Source organism: Chionomys nivalis, chromosome 20, assembly GCF_950005125.1.
Source record: "Chionomys nivalis chromosome 20, mChiNiv1.1, whole genome shotgun sequence".
In the NCBI taxonomy this organism is placed as follows: domain Eukaryota; kingdom Metazoa; phylum Chordata; class Mammalia; order Rodentia; family Cricetidae; genus Chionomys; species Chionomys nivalis.
In genome coordinates this window covers 39,112,911-39,133,275 of record NC_080105.1, presented here as the reverse complement: position 1 = coordinate 39,133,275, position 20,365 = coordinate 39,112,911, and the positions used below count along the sequence as shown (strand labels likewise).

At 46.6% G+C, this 20,365-nt stretch overlaps 2 protein-coding genes across 4 annotated transcripts in view; one reads left to right on the top strand and one right to left on the bottom strand.

Annotated features, from left to right (window-relative positions):
* LOC130862994 (prolow-density lipoprotein receptor-related protein 1-like) overlaps positions 1–20,365 on the top strand; it is a 128,210-nt gene that overhangs the window by 52,281 nt on the left and 55,564 nt on the right. Inside the window, exon 32 of one of the 3 annotated variants that reach the window (XM_057752853.1) lies at positions 11,697–11,997. The exons of 1 other annotated variant lie outside the window; for it this stretch is intronic. In XM_057752853.1, coding sequence (XP_057608836.1) covers positions 11,697–11,858 — 162 coding nt within the window. In that variant the 3' untranslated portion in view covers positions 11,859–11,997. Of the gene's footprint in view, positions 1–11,696; positions 11,998–20,365 lie in introns of those variants that run through there. One more of the 3 variants, XM_057752857.1, reaches the window with a different exon arrangement.
* Cldn23 (claudin 23) lies at positions 4,665–6,326 on the bottom strand. The gene has a single exon (XM_057752862.1). The coding sequence runs from the start codon at positions 6,231–6,233 to the stop codon at positions 5,346–5,348; it is 888 nt and encodes a 295-aa protein (XP_057608845.1). The 5' UTR covers positions 6,234–6,326; the 3' UTR covers positions 4,665–5,345.

The window sequence follows — 20,365 nt, the reverse complement described above, 5'->3', positions numbered from 1 at the left end:
TACACTGGACTGGGCCCACCCACATCAACCACTAACTTTGAAAAACTGTCCTACAGGCCGACAGACAACCCAGTCTTATGGAAACATTTTCTCAAGTGAGGCTCTCTGCTCTTAGATTACCCTGGCTTGTGTCAAGTTGACATAAAACTAGCCAGTACAATTGCATAGTTTGGCCAACTAAATAAACCCATTTCCTTTCCTAATCTCTGTGTCCTAAACTCTTTTAAAAGATGGAAATTAAGGAGGCAGGTTATGGAGTCAGGCTCTTATTACATGAATAGATAGAGCAATAAACCTATGTGAAATCTCATGAGTTGTCTTCTGGAAAAAAAAAAAAGATCTTTAGAAACGTGGATTGACCTATGAATTAGGGTCAAAGTCCTCCCGTGCCCTTGACCTCTCAGGCCTGCTAGCAATTAAAAGTTAAATTAGGCACTTAGAACCTTGTATAGAAAACAACCGGGAAAGGGGGAATTCTGGGAGGGTGCTACTATTTTAACTCTGGGAGGCTTAAGGGATTCAGAGAGACCGAGAACTCTGAAATAGATTTTGTGGCTCTCGGATCCACTTCTAGCATTTAGGCCAACTTGTTCAAATTTTATTTCTGTGTTCCCAGTTCTTAACTGTTAGCGTCAGCATACCAGGTTGAAGGAGACCCTCTTGTTGTCTCCAACAGTCTTTGCAGCATTTCAGATGAGGACATGGGACTAGCAAGGACAAAACTCACACCAGCAGCAGAGACTGACCGCTCATGTGCCCTGAAAGTTGTCTACACTGTTTAGCCCCCGGCAGCCCAGTGATAAGAGGAAGCCATTTTGGAGTCCCATGGCATAAATGGCTATTGAGGTGTATGAAAGGAGTTGGCAGGGGCATTAACCATGCAAGTGGCAAAGATGCTTGCTATCTGTGAAATAATCTTTCTACTCTCTCGGGTCCTCTCTCCCCCTAAGAGTCATGTTGCTTTCCAAGCAGGACAGCTGGTTCACCTCCTTGTCAGTCGCGGAAATGCTTAAATCAAGCCCTTTGTTTCATTCTTCGTTCTACTGTGCGATAGAGGCTCTCGCCATGCCGCCCAGGCTGGCCTTGGACTCCCAGAACTCCCACGTCAGCCTCCCAAGTGTTGGGATTCTAGCTATGAGCCCACAGTGAAGGCACCCCTCCTCATCCCTCACTGAAGAACCAAGCGCCTGGTGAGCATTGTCCCCTGTGCTGAGCTTTCTCCGGGCTTCTTTGGTTTGAACAAGCCCATCTTTGTTTTCATGACCTTCCTTCTCATTATGGAAGGACGAGGGAAGAGGTCATTTTATCGCTTGCAGCTCAGTGAGTTCACAGAGGAACATGGGGGGCAAGACAGGGTGAGAATCTCAAATACTGTTTTTTAAATTTGAAGTGATAGATAGTTGAGTCCTGGTCATTCTTTCCACACAGGGAAAAGGAGCTCATCTTTAGTGATAACCGCCCCCTGGAACTGGGAACGGTGGCCACGGGTACATATAACTCTCTGTATGCACGGCAAGTTATGTATGAGGCAAGGGAAAGGCTTTTAGTGTGAATGTGTGTGTGTGTGTGTGTGTGTGTGTGCGCGCGCGCATGCGCGCACATGCGTGCGTGAGTGCGTGCATGCACAGAGCAAATGTCCCTAGGCTGGCTTCAAACTCACTACATAGCATTGTATGACCTTGAGTTCCTAATCCTCCTGTCTCTACTTTCCAAATTCTGGGATTGCAGACATTCACCATCACACCCAGAGAATCCGGGGCTATGAGTCTCCAGTGTGTTACCTGCCTGATGGCTTATGGGGCGATCTGTACCTTAGCAGAATAAAATGTTCCACACCAGCTCTTTACGTCAAATTGCTTTTTATTCTGAAAGCGTTCTACAACACTGATTGCGTTTGTTCCACAGCGTGTTTCCTACTAATGGTACTATTGTTCGCTTAGTAAAGAGCAAATGTCACGATGTACCTAGTCTTAGTTGCCACAGAAGAAAGAAAACACTTTTAGGGGAGTGGGCTCTGTCATCCCTTCTGCCTGTAATATTCCTGTCTCTCTTCTTTCGCTTTTCTGCTCAAATATGACCTTTCTCTTTCTCCTTCTCATGTTTTTCTGAAGCATCACCCCCCCCCCGCCTCCATCATGTGACCCTGACTCACTGCGCTTCATCCTATCGAATGGGATCTCCCACTAGAGTCTGTCAGAGCCGAATTGTTTTGTTTTCCACTGTACACAAAGTGTGCTTGCAAAATGTCAGGTGTTTAAAATACTTTCTGGGTGGATGCGCTGTGCAATAAAGAAGAGGTGGCTTCCGAAGCTGCCTGCCAGTCCTTCCCACAGCCTCCGAGCAGATAAGCAGCTTCTGTTCTGCAAAACCACACCTCAAGTCCTTGGTGAGGCTCACGTCCCAGGGAAAGGCCGACTGGAGAACAGGCATAGCCAATACTGTGTAAAGCGATCTCTCCTCTGCTTTCCTGGCCTCTATGGCCTCTAGGCAAGCTTGAGCAGCATGGAAGGACTTAGGGGTTAAGTGGTGACAGTTTATGTGCTGACTGATGGGACATGTGATGGGTGTCTGGTGCAGGGTGGCTGTGCCATCCTATGTCACTGAGCTAACTTCAGTGCAGCGTCTGATAGGTCAGTGTCAACTCCCCTGGCCAGGAATCACACTCACTCACGGCAGGACAGCAAAGATGACCTCCTCCAATATCTTGTTTAAAGCCGAGGGTCAGTGTGTGCTTCTGCGGCAAAGAATGACCACTGGGACAAGAAATGACCCCAGGCCCACGCGGGAATCTCTTTCCTTGCTGTCCTGAGCCTGTTTTGACCAAAAAATAAATCATTTTAAAAAGGAGGTTTGGATCCATTTCTGCTGATGCGGGAAGGAGGAATAGTTTTAGCTTTCAGTGATCCAGTATTAATCATCACAGAAAAGGTGTTTTGCCTATAAATGAGGGAGAATAACTGTGAGGGAGTAAAAGGCAGAAGACACCAACTTTGCTCGGTATTAGCAAACACCATCAGTACTTGGAGCCAAGAGCAGGTAAAATTCAAGAACCTCCACATTATTGGCTACCTCTGGGCTTCAAAGCCTCCAACTGCTGTCTTCGAAGCGGAAGCTGAATGCACCTGGGCTTCACTGTCTATCCTAGCTCTGCATCCAAGTTATACTGGCTTGGGAATATGGCAACTTGACATTAGCTAGAATTATCTGAAAGGGGGGAACTCCAACTGAGAAAATGCCTCCATAAAATCTGTCTGTGGAGCATTATCTTTATTAGTGATTGATAAGGAAAGAGTCCAGTCCATTGTGGGTGGGGTCAGCCCTGGACTGGTGGTCCCAGGTTCTATAAGAAAGTAGACCGGACAAGCCATGAGGATCAAGCCAGTAAGCAGCACCCTCCATAGTCTCTGTATCAGCTCCTGCTTCAGCTCCTGCCTCCAGGTTCCTGCTCTGTTTGAGTTCCTGTCCTGACTCCCTCCAGCAATGGACTATGATGTGGAAGTATAAGCCAAATAACCCCTTTTCTCCCCAGCTTGCTGTGGTCATGGTGTCTCACCACAGCAACAGAAACCCTAACTAATACAGATAGTAAGCTGCCATCTTCTAAAGCGTCTATCGGCAGGTGCTCAGAGCTCTGTTGACGAATGGCCTCCTGCCTCCAGCTGCAATTAAGTGAAGCAAAATCCCAGCTGGAGCTTTGCCACCTGGAGTACCTCCAGGACCGTATACACTGCCACAGTGGTTCTCAGTCTCCCTAATGCTGCGACCCTGTGATATAGGTCTTCATGTTGTACATGGTGCCCACCATAAAATTAGTTCATTATTTTCATAGTGTTAGGAATTGTAATGTAAGTATTTGATATTCGGGATATCTGATAGGTGATTCCCAAAAGGGCCGCTACCTGTAGGTTGAGAATCACTGTACTGAGGTCTTCTGGGATCTACTTTTGAAGCAGTTTAAGGGGCTGCCACCTGGGTATTTGCATTTGGAAAGTGATATGCCTGCATGTTAACATAGGGGTCCTCAAGGGGGGGGGGTGCAAAAGTTGGTTTCACTACTAAGTGGCTAGGGTTGTAAATTTCTACCTTCTCAGTCCTCCTCAAGTGTCAGTTCCTTCGATTGTAGCTTTCCGTGGTCAGGGCTGCCTGGATGCCTGGTTCCCACTTCCGAACTTTAAATAACAGATTCGGTTCAGTTAAAGGCACTTTGAACTCCATTGCTTAGCAAGCCATGGAACACAGCTGCCCGCCTGGGACATAAAGTACCCGGGCAAGAGGAGGAGGGGACTTCTACCCTCATCCCGAAACTGGTGCCTTTTTTTTTTTCAACAATAGACTTGGCTGGCACTGGAAACAAGCTGAGCCTGAAAACAAAGCAATCCGGGACTTGAGTGGGGCCCCTTGGCTCCTTTCAGTAATCTTAGGAGGAGAGGGCCAAGATGTGAATGCCTGATTGTAGACAGGGCGCCTAAGCCGCCAGGAACCTGCTAGTCCCAAATGCTGAAAGTCTCCAAACTGGAGACAAGCTTTTGTAGGGATACTGAGACTGATGTTTAAAATTTTTATTTATAAATAAGATATGTACATATGGACTTGAGCCAAATGCAACTTAACAGTTTGGTTTTGTATAAAATGTATCTCTCTGTCCAGGGGTGAGGTATCTAGGGAACAAACAGTACAGTATAGTGTCAAGTTTTTTATTCTCCTGGCTTCTGGAAGACAATTTCTTGAATAAGTTCAACCTCCTACATAGAAATAAGTGGCTAGAAAAGATAAATAGTATATATGCACGAAGACATATAAATATGAGTTGAACGAGTTACTTCACTTCATAAAAGCCATTGAAGCTGCTGGTTTTACAGAACATCCTTCGAACACAGCCAAACAGATTTACAGTTTTTGACCATTTGAGTTCTCCGGAAACTGAAGCAGGGAGCGGGAACAAACAAAACAAAAAACAAACAAACAAACAAAATCCCCCAACCACCTCAACAGCGATGTTTATAAAGACTCATGGGTAACTTAGAACACTGTACTTTCAAGGTGTTACACCTTTTTAAGACCTGTTGCCTGGCTGCGATTTTGTTTTTGCTGTTACTGCGATTAAACAGTATGCAAAACGTCACCCTCTCTCGTCACTGCCTGAGAAGACCTGTTCCCTCAGGAGAAAACCGAAACTCCTTAAAAGTAAGTGAACCCAGCCTAGTATCTGAGGAGGAGTTCGGAAAGGAAGGCCCTCCAAATAGAAAGGTGTCCAGAGCTCTTGCTGTAGACATCATGGCAACACACAAGTTCAAGTCACCTTCAGACCCCATGCAGTGCTCAGGTAGACAGTAGGTGAGCTGCGTCTATAGGTCTGAGTCGCAGGGCAGCGAACTGTGGCAGGGCCGAGTACTGCGAGAGGAGGAACCGCCTTGGGAGGTGGATGTCTTCTCTTCTCCGTCAAGCACATCCATTGGATTGGTGTAGGCCTTGGGCGGCGGCCGTGGCATCGGGAATCCGACCTTAAGTTTGCTGGTGGTCCGTTGCTCGGTGGCAGGAGGGGGCCGATGTTGGCCCTCGCTGTAGTACTTGATGGCTGGTGTGAGCGCGGGCTCCGGCCAGTCCACATAGACGGTGCTGATGCTGCTGCGGCGCGGGCCTGCGGGGGGCGCCTTGCGACACCGGCGACAGCGCTCTTCGCACCAGGGCGCAAAGCTGAGCGCCAGCGAGAAGCCGCCCAGCAGCAGCAAGCAACTGCCTAGGTAACCCAGCACCAGGCTATAGCTGACTTGCACAGTGACCGGGCTGTCCGGGGCGGGTAGGACGTTGCGGTCCCCCAAGAAGTGGTTGTACCAGGAGACTGGAACGAGACTGAAGAGGCCCGCGACGAAAAGTACGATGCCCGAGAGGCCAGCTAGTCCGAAGTGGGGCTCATCTTGCCAGCAGCGCACCCCGAGCGACGCCAGCAGCAGCCCCACGGCGGTGATGGCCAGTGACGTGACCATGAGTCCCCGGGCTGCCTGCACTGGCTTGGTTTGGAAGTAGTTCAACTCGTCGGACTGGCCACACTCGCGCTCTCGACTGCTCTGTTCGCGACATATGTCCCATAGACCCTGGTACAGCACCACGTCCACTGGCTGGGTCAGAAAGCCCTTCATCAGCCGCCAGCCCGGTGTCAGCGTACTGACGAGATTGAGCAGTAGCCCGCAGGGCGTGAACACCATGCCCAGAATCATCACCACCGGAGTCCGCATCCCTCTTAGCTTCGCGGGTCCCCAGCTCCCGTGCCTGCTCCGTAACGCACCCCGGACCCGGGGTCCCCAAGTCTGCGACGCTGCCTGGCTGGAAAGCAACGATGCTCAGTGCGCTCTCTGGACGCTCTTTGTCTCCCGCGCGGGACCGTCCCCACTGAGCCTCTCGCACCAGGTCCCCTCCTCTCACTCGTCCCGAACGCTCCGCCCTCTCGCCCAGCCGCTGTCCCTAATCGAAACTGGTTCCGAGTCGGGTCACACCGAAACCGCACACCCAGGTGCGGTCCTCGCTGCCAAACCCAACCCGATGGGAGGGGCAGCAGCGGCAGGGCCACCTGGCAAGAGGCGACCTCGGACTCTGAGGACTCGGACACCCCACCCGGCCCGGCCACTTCGCCTCGCCCGCCCCGTGGGCTTAAGGCTCGAGCAAAGGTCGCCCCGCCCTGGTTCCGTGGCGCCGCCCACACTCTTGTGGGCCGGACGAAGGGGGCGGGCAGTTGGTGTAGCCTCACCTGTCGCTTGGCTGTGCACCTTCCTCGCTTCCCAGTTCATCTCTGTTCACCCTATTCCCCACCCCTGACCCCTAGCCTCCCGACTGCCCACGGGCCATGCCGACTTAAGTCTTCCTCCACTCCCACATGGTGACCAGTGTCCCCTGAAAGTTTTCCGCTGCCACTCGCAGCCACTGACGGCAGGGTGATCCTCCCAAGATGCACAGGACTGGTGTGCACCACAGTTCCCAGGCTCAGGGAGTATCCAAACAGTTGCGCTATGGAAACCTTGCTAGGTTTGTTTGACAAAGACTCCAAACTCCGCATGAAGTTCAACTCATAAGAAAGGGAGAGTATTTCTGTCTTTAGGAGCTTGCAAAAATAAAACTTCAAGTGAATAAGAGGGTTACTCCATGATTGTTCCATTCAGGACTTAGCAAGCCTGCAGAAAATCCATAGTTTTGTTTATTCTGAAATTAAGCCTTCAGATAAATACAAAGGAATGGAATAGGATTGGTTATTGCCCAAAGAATGCCAACTAGCTTTTTTCACGTAAAAAGACAAACAAGTAATCAAAGAAATATAATTAGAAGAAGCACTTTATTCTTCTTGATTGATAAAATGAAAGTTTGAAAATCTGCTTTGGTCAGGCGGTGGTGGTGCACGCCTTTAATCCCAGCACTTGGGGGGCAGAGGCAGGCGGATCTCTGTGAGTTCGAGACCAGCCTGGTCTACAAGAGCTAGTTCCAGGACAGGCTTCAAAACCACAGAGAAACCCTGTCTCGAAAAACCAAAAAAAAAAAAAAAAAAAAAAAAGAAAATCTGCCTTGGCAAAGGTAGGAGCTAGCTAGTGACTCCTGATGTCATTAGTTTAGTGTACAGCCTTTAATAATCCAATTTGACAGAATATAGGGTTTACAATGCACCTGTTTAGGTCTTTCTTAAAGTTTTGTATAATGCACACATAACTGCACACAAACATGGGTTTCGTTATGACATCCATACATGTTTTGCTCATTAAATACCACCTAGTCTGACACTGGCATTCATCTGAGCTTTTGCTTGCCTGTGTGTGAGCTATCTGCCTTCTCCTTTGCTCTTCACACTAAACTGTTTCCCTCCTTAAATACCATCAAGTATTTAGCACATATTTTCTTTATATTTGGACGAGTCATGCTTTTACTTTAAAATGTTCTTTTACATTTTTTTCTGTATTCTTTACATTTGTTACAATGGAAATACTTTTTTATATAATTTGTTATAATAAAACTATTTAGTAAAATTAGTCAACTTAGTGCTGTAGTAACTTTGAACATTCTACAGTGAACAATCTCAGGGAGCAGTTTGCTTTCTTAAACAACCCAGGATCACTTGCCCAGGGGTGGCTGGGCCCTCCCACATCAGTCACTAATCAAGAAATGATCACACTGATAGGCCAGCAGGTCAATCTGATGGAAGCAATTCTTTAAACGAGGCTCCCTCTTCTAGGATGGCTCTGGTTTGTTGGTGGAAACCGGAAACAAGCTGATGGAAAGCAATCAGCACATGGACCTGCTATAAAATTTACTGGTTTCCTCCTTGTTAACGGCACAGGTTTGCAGCGTGAAAGACACTCCCCTTGCTCAACTATTGACGCCACCCTGCTCCAGAACTTTGGGATGGTTTCAAACTGAAACTGTCTGCTAAACAGAGGCATCTGGACGAGGCCAGAGCAGGCAGAGAAAGTTGGAGACTGAAGATGGGCCAACAGAACAGAACTGAGCATGAGAGAAGCTGCATAGCGTGGGGGTGGGTGGGGGAGACAGAGAGAGTGGTGGAGTGAAGACAAAAAGAGAGAGTGGGCAAAAGAAAAGAGAGAAAGCTGAAACAGCAGGATTAAAAGGAGAATGAGTAACTGCAGGGAGCCAAGTCATGAGCTGGAGAAGTTTAGGGTCAGGGAGGAGATGAGAAGAGCTAGGATGCTTTAATGGACGCTGACATTTGGAAGAAGTATTTGTGATGCTGAGGGAGCCTGGAGACCATCTTGTCAGTTTGTATGCTAATAGGATCACAGATAGCCTTTGTCCCTTCTGCCAGTGCTGAGGACAATGGCTCCTGTTGGTAGAGGGACCAACTTCACAATTTCCTGAGGAATGTCGGGTTTTGGGTAACAGCCAGAATTTGGGGAAATGGAGTTACCTTTGGACCCAACAGTAACGTATGTTATAATTTTCTCCTTTTCTCTAAGTGGAAGTGTTTCCTATGGTGTTTGTGCTGTTGTGTTTAGCCCTTCATCTCCCAGTAGATGCTGGGTGAGTTCAACCTTTTAGCTGTCATGCACTGTGCTATAAAGATGATGTCTTGACATCATTTTGAGCCCAACTTTTAATTCTAATTAATTCTAATGAGTTATGGCCACAAATGGAATTGCAGCATCATCAGCTGTGGGACTTCTGATTGCTCCGCCCACTCTCCCAAAAATCTCTCCCTACTGAGGTAAAGTGATCTCCTCTCACAACTCCAAGGAACTAGCTCTTGTAGGCCAGGGTGGTCCTGAACTCCACCTGCCTCTGCCTCCTTAGTGCTGGAATTAAAGGCGTGCACCACCACTGCCCAGCGTCATTTTTCTTTGTAGCTGCCCCTGATGCATTTGAGTTAGAAGGATCTGATATTCCTTCTCCCTCTTCTCTCTCTCTCTCTCTCTCTCTCTTTCTGCGATACACCCCCTTTCAATAAAACTTCACACTCACTCTCTGTCCACGTGATCTATTTGTCTGTCCCTTACCCGCCACAGTTTGGACCTCACCCATATGCCATGAAATCTGCAAAGGTCCCAATTCACACCTTAAATCTTTCAATGGTGAGACAGCAGATGATTTCCTGAAAAGAATCAAGTCCTGGGATGAGTTCACACAATTTTAACTACTCAGATTAGGTTCGTCACTTTTACTGTTTTTGCTATGACGACTTGGCTGAAGAGGAAATACTTTTTTGGCTCACGATAACTTCCTGTTTCCCCAGCTCTGGTGAGGCAGTGTGTAACAGTGAAAGGGTGTAGCAGAGGGAAGAAACTGTGGTAAGGAGGGACACGAGGGTAACCAAGATGTAAGCATGTCTATGACACTCTAAGTTTCCCTCTAGTGAGCCGTCTTCTCTCCCCCTTGCCAGGCAAGCCTCAGGAGCCTCCTACCTGCTTTCTATAGGTACGGAATGGTTTGTGACATCTAGCATTTTGTACCTGGAGGCACGTGATGTATGTAGCCTGTAATAGAATTTCGACTTGTCACAGGCAACTCAGCAACTTTCCAGTTTGATCACAGGGACCACCCGGGATGCTTGGGCAAACAGGTTCCTGAGCCACATTCCAGACCCACAGAATGGGGCTCTCTATGGAAACAGTGAACCCCCACTAGTTTACGAGGTCCCAGAAAGTTCTCCAGCTAGGGGGGATATTTTCTGCTTTTGAAGGTACTTTATAATTCGCTTCTACCTTAGGATCAGACTTATTGTGTGTGAGAAGAGCATGGGAGCATCATGAACATTTTGTGTCTTGAATCATCTTCCAACATCTTATCCTTGTGGAGTGAACAAGCCTTGGGTATCATTTGCCAGGGGAAGGAAGGAGCCCTGTCTACACTGCTTCCAAAGTCTTTGCTCTGATTCTTTCCACTTCTCTCTCCTCCCTACTTCCTCTGGATGGGCTCTTTAAGCTGACCAGCGGTCTCCCGGCTGTCCTGATTAACTATACTAGTTATTTCTCTTCCCTGCGACCCTTGCTGGTGGGATTTTAGTGTTAATCCTTTGGGAGACCTTGCACAAGCCAGTCCTAGCTCTGCCTTCCATCCTGGCTTCTTGTTCCGGTCCTCACAATTTCTACCTCCTTATACTATAATCCAAGGCTCGTGTTCCCTTTCACTTCTGAAGCTCCACATACAGTTTTCCTCCCCAGTAGCCTGTCTGCTCCTGCTGAGCCAGGGGGGCACAATTCAGATCTTTGCCCGATTTTCATTTTCTCTGGCAGTTTCCTCTTTGCCTAGGTCAAGTTACCTTGTCCTGTGTCGAGCTTCCGCCACCCCACTTCTGTCAGCACCCTGGTCACATCCCTTTGGACTTCAGTTTTACCCAGCCTGTGGTCCTGAGAGCTAGAGACTTCTCATCCTCTCTGCTCCCTCCTTGAGACCATTCTCAGATGCTGGCTCATTCAACCAATTGATTCTGTCCCTTCCTGCTGTGTCTTCTTCCATATGGTGTCCACAAAATCCTCTTAGGAATGGCTGCCTGGTCCAAATAGACGCTTACATACACAGCCACAAGCAAGTCTGTTTATTTGAGGGTTTGTTTCGCTCTAGCATAGTAAATAAGGAACAACAGACTAGGTCCGGGAACTCAAGACTCTTCCACCGGAACCTCCAGCTTGGCCCTACCCTTCTCTCTCCAAACCTCACCCTCTCAGAAAAACTGCCAAAAGTCCAGGCTCCTTCTTCAGCGCTGCTGAGACCTTGCCTTACAGCGCATTTAAGTCCCCTCCTCTAGACCATGTGATTTCTTCTGTTCACCCTTCATCTCTGGGATGCTGTAAATATCACCCTGGAGTGTTTGGTCCAATAAACCTGGTCTTTTAAAATTCATCTTAATCTGGCTTACTGCGTTGGCAGAGAAACCTATTATCAGGGTACAAAAACCTATGGAAGCGTGGGGAAGTTTGCTTCTGCTGCAAAATAGGAAAGAGTCTCTTGGGCATAGCAGGAGACGACTACGGAGCTGGCCTCTTTGTTCCACAGGCTCAGAGTTGAGGCTGAGAATCAAACCCGGAATCAGAACTGCAAGAGTGCATTACTAACGAGAGTATGACCTGTTCCACCTGGCCTTAGAGTTTCCTTTCTGAGGGCCCTGCGGTCCTGTGAGGATCTGTTGATGCCCCAGGGCTCGGGATAGATGGTGAGCATCCACTCACTGTTTCTACGAACTCACACTAGCTCCCCCTTAACCTCCACAGGCTGGATCCCAGAGCCCACCTCGCACAAAGTCATGGCCTTCTGCACAGATTTCATTGTGGGAAGACACACCTCCAACTGTGGCAGGTAAAGAGAAGTCACCAACCAATCAATTTGCCGCCATCAGATGTCTCCAGGTTCCTATTTTACAGACCAGTGATTAAGGCTTTGAACATGACTGCTTGCCTTCCTATGGTAAATCCAATTCACAAAGGATGAGAACACAAGTTAAACTGGAAAGGAGTTAGACTACAGCTTTTCCTCTGTTGTTTAGTTACACGGAAGCAGCCTGAACTGAATGAATGACCCTGCCGGAGACTGTTGGCACCCCAACAGAGTACAGAGGACCTAGAGTCTGTTGGTCATCTTTTCTAGCTGTCACGTGTACCTAATATCATAGACGACAAATAAAACCTTGACTTAGAAGTAGCCACCAAATAGCTCAGTAATACATCACTGTGTTTGTTTGCCAAAGCTTTGTTTTTCTTGTTTTAACTTCCTGGCCATGAGATGAGGTTTCCTCCAGGTCATGAGCACATACTAAGATGCAGTCTTACCATAGGTCAAAGGCAAGGGAATGAACCAGCCTAGATCAGAACCCCCGAAACTGTGGCCACGGTATCTCTCCTTTTGTGTGTTGACTGTATGTGTGCGTGACTTTGGTGTGTGTATGTATATCTGTGTGTATATGAGTGTGTTACTCTGTAAGTGGGCATGATTTTATGTGTGTAACCGAGTGTGTAACTGTCATATGATTTTGGTATGTTTGACTTTGGTGTGTGTGTATCTGTATGTGTGCATGACTCTTTGTCTGTGTGTGTGAGACTTTGTGTGTGTATCCATGTGTATGCATGTGTGTGTGACTGTATGTGTGCCAGACTGTGTGTGGCTGTGTGTGTGTGGCTGTGTGTGTTATTGATTGTGTGTGTTACAGTGTGTGACTCTGTGTGTGGCTGTATGTATGATTGTATGACTGTGTGTGTGAGACTGTGTGACTGTGGTGTGTGTGTGTGTGACTGTGTGTGGCTGTATGACTCTGTATGCCTGTGTGACTATGTGTGACTATGTGTGGCTGTATGACTCTGTATGCCTGCGTGACTATGTGTGACTGTGTGTGGCTGTATGACTCTGTATGCCTGTGTGACTATGTGTGACTATGTGTGGCTGTATGACTCTGTATGCCTGCGTGACTATGTGTGACTGTGTGTGGCTGTATGACTCTGTATGCCTGCGTGACTATGTGTGACTGTGTATGTGTATGTTATTATGTGTGACTCTTGTGTGTGTTATTATGTGTGACTCTGTGTGTGTGTGTACCTACAAAGATCCGAAGAAGGTATTCTGTTCTACCACCCTTCACCCACTTCCTTTGAAGCAGGATTTCTTAGGCTGCTGGCTCTAAAGTCCCAATAATATTCCTGTTTTTGCTCTCCACAGTGATGTGGCTATAGGCACAGGTGGCCACACACAATTTTGCCTGGGAACTGGAATCCAAGCTCAGATCTCCATAACGAGGCTCTTGCCCACCAAGCCATCTCTCCATCCTTAAACCTTTCCACCTTAGAAGTTAGGTACCACAGATGTTCTGTAGCAACAAGAAACTTCCTAGCCCCATTACATAATGACATATTCAAACAAATGTATTCAGACTCTGAGGGCAGCAAGGTGAAAATCTATGCACAGTCTATGGAGAGACGACAGCTATGGAGAATAAAGCTTAGTGGATCAAAGTTCAAAGAGTTTTGATGACAAACAAAGGAAATTTCAAACAAAATTAGAAGAAAGATTAGCTTACACATCAGGAAAGAAGCTAGTGTTTTGTACATATCTAGGAAACAATAAGAAAGCTCAGTACCGTGGTGAACATGGACAAAGAACATATGGAATCACGGAGAGGAGAAACCCACGAAGAGCAAGCTTCAGGGCGACAAGTCACATGACCTTTTCTTCTTAAATGCAAAACAGATTAGCATAGTGAATGGTGAAAGGGAAAAAATAGCACTCAGTTTGGGTTAGAACTTTGGGAATGTTCCAGAACAGCCGTGGTGACAAAGTGAGACCTCTGTCTCAAAAAACAAAACAAAACAAAAACTCCTTCGTTCTGCTGGGGAAAGAGAAAATGGAGCCCTTACTCCAGAGACGGGGCGAGGCCTGGTTTTTTTGGAGCTTCATTGTGTGACTGTTCTTTTACTTTAAATTAGCATTTTTTTCAAAGAAATGAACAGCAATTATGGGAATATTTGCTAGGAGGGGATTCACCAGGGTGTGAAATAAAAAATGTTAAAAGTGACTGTCCCAAATGTCAGCTTGGGTCACCCTGCTAGGATGGGATTACAGGTGATTTGTTTCTTTTGAACTTTGATGTAGTTCCTTTCTCAAAACAAAACAATGATTTCAGAATTAAATTGCTCTAATTTTTTTTTTCCCACTGAAGAAAAACCTTTTCCACTTTTCTTTTTACTTTCACAGGGTCTCATTATTGTCACCCTGAGTGGCCTGGAGCTTCCATGTAAACCAGGCTGGTTTACACTTACAGGGTCCCAAAGACCCTCGTGTGTCTGCCTCAAAGGTGTGAGCCAGCGGCCACGCCTGCCAATCTTGCAACCTTATGACAGACACTTTGCTTTCATAATTGCCCGCATACAGTCATTATGGACACAACTACACCCAATCTGATGTGGAAAAGAGCAAAGGTCTGTTTTGATGTGACAACGGGCAAGTCATAGAAACACACTCAGTCAATGCGTTTACTCTGTTTCTAGACGTTCTTCATTTGTATGCAGGGCATGGAGGCACTACAGGCACACACAGCAAGAGAAAAATTCAGCATGTGGATCAGTCATAACACTCAAAATTCATATCGGGCATTATTTTGGACCTCAATGTTTACCGTGTCTTTTCCTGTAGGTCATTATTAATATCATATCAACTCTGCTGAGAAGTATTGAGAAACACATTTTTATTTCTTTCTTCCTGGAGCTCCGCATACTCTTTGCTGGCTGTTAGGCACTTAAGACAATTCTCTGACCTAATGTTATGTTTACAGGGTCATGGTATGTGAACTCTGGGTATGTGTGGAACTACTCGGAGCCTAAAAACACAAACAACAATTATGTGTGGCTTACTGTAAGCTTTACTAGGAGAATTAAACTGGATTTAGGAGAAAATTTTAGGCTTAAAAAAATAGAGCGAGCAATAAGCCACTTTACAGAAACTATTACCCCACCCTTCAAGGGTTCGTTATTTTGAAAAATATAAAAATGAATCAGAAGTTTTGACTGATAGGTCCTCTAGACTTGAAGGCCACCACGGCCTCTTTTCCTAGGCAGTAATTCCCTGTTGTACCTCAAGGGGCAGGGCATGTTGGCTCACTGGAGTTATTCCTTAGTAGAAGACAGTGTGTGGCTGTCCTGGAGAGTTCCGTTCTGATTTTCTGTTGTCCCGCCTCCCCTCGACAGAATTGGGGCGAATTTTACAGAGACAATCATGACCTGAGAAACAGGGGAGCCCCATACACCACCGGCATGTGTGAGGACTTCCTCGGGGGCCTTGTCTCCACACAGGCTGAGCTGCGAGCTGCAAACGTTAGGCTAGGTGTCAGGGCTCTGCGAAATGAATGCTGTAAAACTGAGCCGCTTACAAGTGGGAGCCTCTGAAAGGGGTCATTCTCCAGTCACTCCGGCTCCTGCTGCCTCCTCCACCTCGTGGAAGCCACTCCGAAGGGAACCTGTCGAACTCGCAAAACTTGTCAGCTGTTTGTGAAGCTCGAGGCCATCAGGGAAGTTTTTATCAACTCTCGGTTCACTTAAATCAACAGTAACACAATATCTCCTAGACGGCCGATACATTTGGGTCCCTGACCCTGTTAGGCTAGGACAATCCCAAACGCTCTAATAGGGACACAAGAATGTTCCTTGTCTTCATGCCTGTCCTCTCTCTCTCTCTCTCTCTCTCTCTCTCTCTCTCTCTCTCTCTCTCCCTCCCTCCGTCCCTCCCTCCCTCCCTCTCCTTTCCTCCTCCCTCTCTTCTTTCTTTCTTCCTTCCCTCCCTCCCTCCTTTCTTTTCTTCTTCCTTCCTTTCTTTCTTCTTTCTTCTTTCTTCCTTTCTTTCTTCTTTCTTTCTTTCTTTCTTTCTTTCTTTCTTTCTTTCTTTCTTTCTTTCTTTCTTTCTTTCTTTCTTTCTTCTTTCATCTGTTTTTCTCTCCCCTCTCCCCAACCCATGCCTCCCTTTAGTGCCAGAGAATCAAACCCAGAGCCTTGCCCTGTATGCTAAGGAAACATTCTGCCACTGTCCTGTACACCCCCGCCCCCCACCCCCAAGCCTGGAAATGTTGAAATAAGCCAACGATGGCCCTCGCGCAAGCTTAGAAAAATGCATCTGCCTCGTTTCTTTTTTTCCTGATCTGAGATACAGAGAGGAAAGGCAGCTTGCACAGGGCTGCAGCGAGTCATGCAGCAGCATACCTGACCTAGGGCAGAGCTGAGTGAGCTCAGGCAACGCTCTGCCCCCAGTCTTTTGTCTCTGGGTTCTCATAAACCATTGTCTGATGGCGCACCTCAGATTCCATAGGAGAGTTATAAGGGCAAGTGGGATGGCCCATATAAAACACACAGGACAGAGCAGGCACCTAGAGAAAGTGTGTTTTATAGCACTAATAAAAGATAATCAAGTCCATATTTGGATGTTACTGGATTTCAACCTTTACACTCACCTAATGTTTACAACGAATGAATCGTAGGTTAATCGTTGTATTTCTGAAGAGCACAGGGTGGTATTGACTCTGGGGCCAGTGACTTGGAGTGACAGGTAGCCTTAGTGTCTATCTGGTGTTCTGGAGGTCTGGGAAAGAAAACAAGAGTCAATATACAAGTAAGTTTCAAAACCAGTATGTCCAGCCACAAATCAATATAAGCAGGGACATTATCAATAACTGATCTTTTCACCCTCTCTCCATTTGTGTTTAGTCTCAAGTTATTCATACCACTAGTCAAATGGAATGTTCAAAACGTAGCCACTTTTCAAACTGAGTTAGCAAAATAAATAAATAAACAAATAAGCGAAATTGAGCTAGTTTTGCAGAAGGACATACCTCAATCTTAGAATTTGGCTCTGGCCAACTTTTATATAGAATACCAAAGCTAATATAAAATACTTTTCTCAATCATTCAAAATATAAACAAACATTTCTAAGTCCTAACAAGTTTGTCTAATTGGAAAATCTGGATATAAAATTCCAAGTTGGGATAATCCATGACACTGTTAAGTGGATAGAATGTGCGACTGACAGAACGGAGATGAAAATCTGAAGAAAATGAGGGTTGGGGATGTCGCTCAGTTGGCAGGGCACTTGTTCGGGCTACAGGAAGCTGTGGGTTTGTGCTCGAGAACTGAGTCAGAGGTAGATCATGACTATAATCCCAGCACTGTGGAGCAGAGCCAGGAAGATAAGGAATTCAGTTATTCTTGGCTTTGAGGGCAGCGCTGTCTGAAAACAAAACAAGCTAACAGGAAGGAAAGAAAAAGAAAACCTTGCAAACTAGATGTCTCTCTTTAGGAAACCCAGAGGGATGGCCATCTGGGTAGTGGGGAGTCTCAGCCTTTATCAGATCTGAGCCATGTGCGATTTCTGCTTTGTGACTCTAAATCTCTTGAATGCACGATTTTCTCGAAGAGCAGTCCATGGACAGTTCAGCTCATAAGGTTGCCTCACTTGTTCAGGAGAGCATGTTTATGAATTGGCAGATGCTGCCGCCCTTTTGGCCTGGGGAATATCTGCTGATTGGGTCCATGGGGAGGATGCTGTCTGGATGAGAGGGTTAGTCAGCTGGAAAACTCTTGGGAGAAATAATGACCTTGGATGTATAAGTCCAGACTGTGTTACTCATTAGTCACAGAGACGTGAAAAGTGACGTGTTCTTAGGGCAACAAAACCCACCTGGCGGAGACATGAGTCCCTCCCTGTATGTCCTTAGGAGGGGCAGAAATTTCTGGAGAGAAATGAATGAATATTAAACTACATGAAAAGCAGGTGAAAGTCTTGGTGAGGGCATGGGTAGGAAATGACACACCGTGATTGACCTAAAGTCCTGTAGCGACAGACAATATAATTGATGGTGGGGGAGGGTGTGTGTGCTCACACACATGTTCATATACATGTGTGTGGGATGTGTGCGTACACACAGAGGCTTGAGGTCAACCATGGTGTCATTCTTCAGGATGACCAACTTGGGTTCTTTTCTCAATCAATGTTCTAATAATCTTTTTCCTAGGATTGTTTTATTGTTTGAGAATTTCATACCTGTATACAATGAATTTGGTCATATCCACCTCCCGATCCCCCCTCCAGCATATCCCCCTTCCAATTCCGTGTCATCATCTTTTTAATTTATAGCCCACTGAGTCCAGTTCGTGCATCTTATACGTGCATAGATATGGGGGCATCTATGGGTGTGTGGGCAACCAATGGCCACACGCATAAAGAAAGATGACTCTTCCTTCCCCAGCAGCCAGCAAGGAGTCTCAGCCAGCTGAGTCTCAGTGGGACCTGACTAGGCCACCAAGCCCCAGAGATCCACCTATCTCTATCCCTCCTGCACAATGTCACATCTGGTTTTTCCATGGGAGGTGGGGAATTGAACTCAGGTCCTCATACTCATGCAGCAAGCACTTAGCCATACGTTTTCCCAGCTCCATAGCAATAGGTTTTACTAGTTCAATGGGACATGGCCAATTCTCTTATACATATACGTACTGGGTTAATTAGCCCTTGTTACTTAAAATGCATATCAACATTTCATGACTTAAATGACTGTGTTTTATTATTACTTTTTAATCATGTGGCTTGACCCAGGTCTTGCCTACGCTTAGGGTCATGCTGAGGCCAGCCGGCAGTGGGGCCAGGATGTGAAAGCAGAAAGACCTCTCTTCTTGTGCCCCTCTTGTCTTCTAGGAGGCTGCCCCAGCTGTTTCAGAGTGGAACCCTAGGATGCGGGCATCCTCAGTATGGGTTCCCATTTTCTGAGTCGCATGGACAATCTGAAGTGGATTTGGGTTTGGGGTGATCATCTAGGGGATGGACAGAGGTGAGAACAAGTTGGAGTCATCACTGAGACTGCCGTAATTGCAGCCAGCATGTTTACGTGAGATACTTGTAGACCAATATCTCAAGAATGTAGACAGCCTGAGAGTGGGTTCTTATAAAAATCCTGAGTCTGGCTCCCCCTAGTGTCTTGCTTTCTATATCATTATTTAATATCTTTCTCTCTCACTGATGCTCCCAATGTAAGTCTGCTTTGTTGTCATGTAGCCAGGAAACCCCCATTGATGTTAAACAGACGCTAATCACATGGTCTTGGGCTTCTAAAGCTGTGAGCGAGTCACACCTTTTCTTCTTGCAATGCACCTCGCGTCGGCTATGTTGTTATAGCAACACAGCAGAATAGACTAAGACTATTCTTATACGTACACATGTTTCCTCATATCCGCATTACAAAGGAGTTTAAAAACACTCAAAAATATTCTCAATTCTGCATTTTTTTTTTTTTTTTTGAGACAGGGTTTCTCTGCAGTTTTGGAGCCTGTCCTGGAACTAGCTCTTGTAGACTAGGTTGGTCTTGAACTCATGAAGATCCTCCTGCCTCTGCCTCCTGAGAGAGCTGGGACTACAGGCATGTGCCACCACTGTCTGGCTCAAGTCTGCATTTTTTAAAACCCAGCGTCCTCTGGCTTTCGAGTTAGAGGCTACTGTGAGCCCACTGTGTGGGTGCTGGGAACCAAATCCTCTGCAAGAACAGTCTTCTTCGCTGCCGACTCTCTCTCCGCCCTGCCCTTTCTGAGAAGCTGGGTAATGTGAAAAGGGGAGTTTCTGTATAACCACCAGCTAAAAGCTCCGTGCACACTGTCTACCCTCCTCTCTCTATCAAGCTGTGTCACTATTGTCTAATAAACAGGCCAATCAGAACCCAAAGATGACATTTGGAGGTGGGTCCTCTTTCCAAAGTGAACCAATGGGTTTCCTTTCCACCAGATGGCCTGAGAGAACCCCCCTCCTTTAGAACTGGTTCCCATCTTGGAACAAGCCCTTTGGCGTCCCTGTGGAGTGTCTGACTTCGACCCACAGTTAAGTGTTCTTTCATTATCTTTGAAAGACTAGAGAAATCTTTTTTAAAGCATTAAAATTCCAGTGCATCGTCTAGCAATTTTTTTTCTTAGTAGACACAGAGTGGGGTGAACGTATCAAGCGTTGTTCTCAATTTTGACTAGCCCCAAGGCAGAGGCTGCTCAGTGGTAGCATTAAGGAAGTCAAGTCATTTTCTAGACACCTGGCACAGGTGTTCTTAGCAAATGTGGAAATCAGTGACATTCAATCTCTTCTTAAACACCTGATGGTAGAATTGCATTGCCCAAAGTGAAAGCGAGTGAAGAATGTCAGGCCCAGACCTTTAAAACAGGCACCTCTAAGGCAGTCTTGCCTCTGTGGCCCGAGTCATTATTCTCACTTGGATGGCCCTTTTTCTCTTATTATTTTTCTTTTGTTGTTCTTGCTTATGTCCCTTTAAAAATAAACTTTTCTTGCTTCTCGGGTTTTCTGAGTAGCATGCCCACTCTCCCGAAAGATACGTGTGCGGTGGAGCCTTTGTGCTGAGGCTGTGGGGAAGCTGGCTAGCCAGAG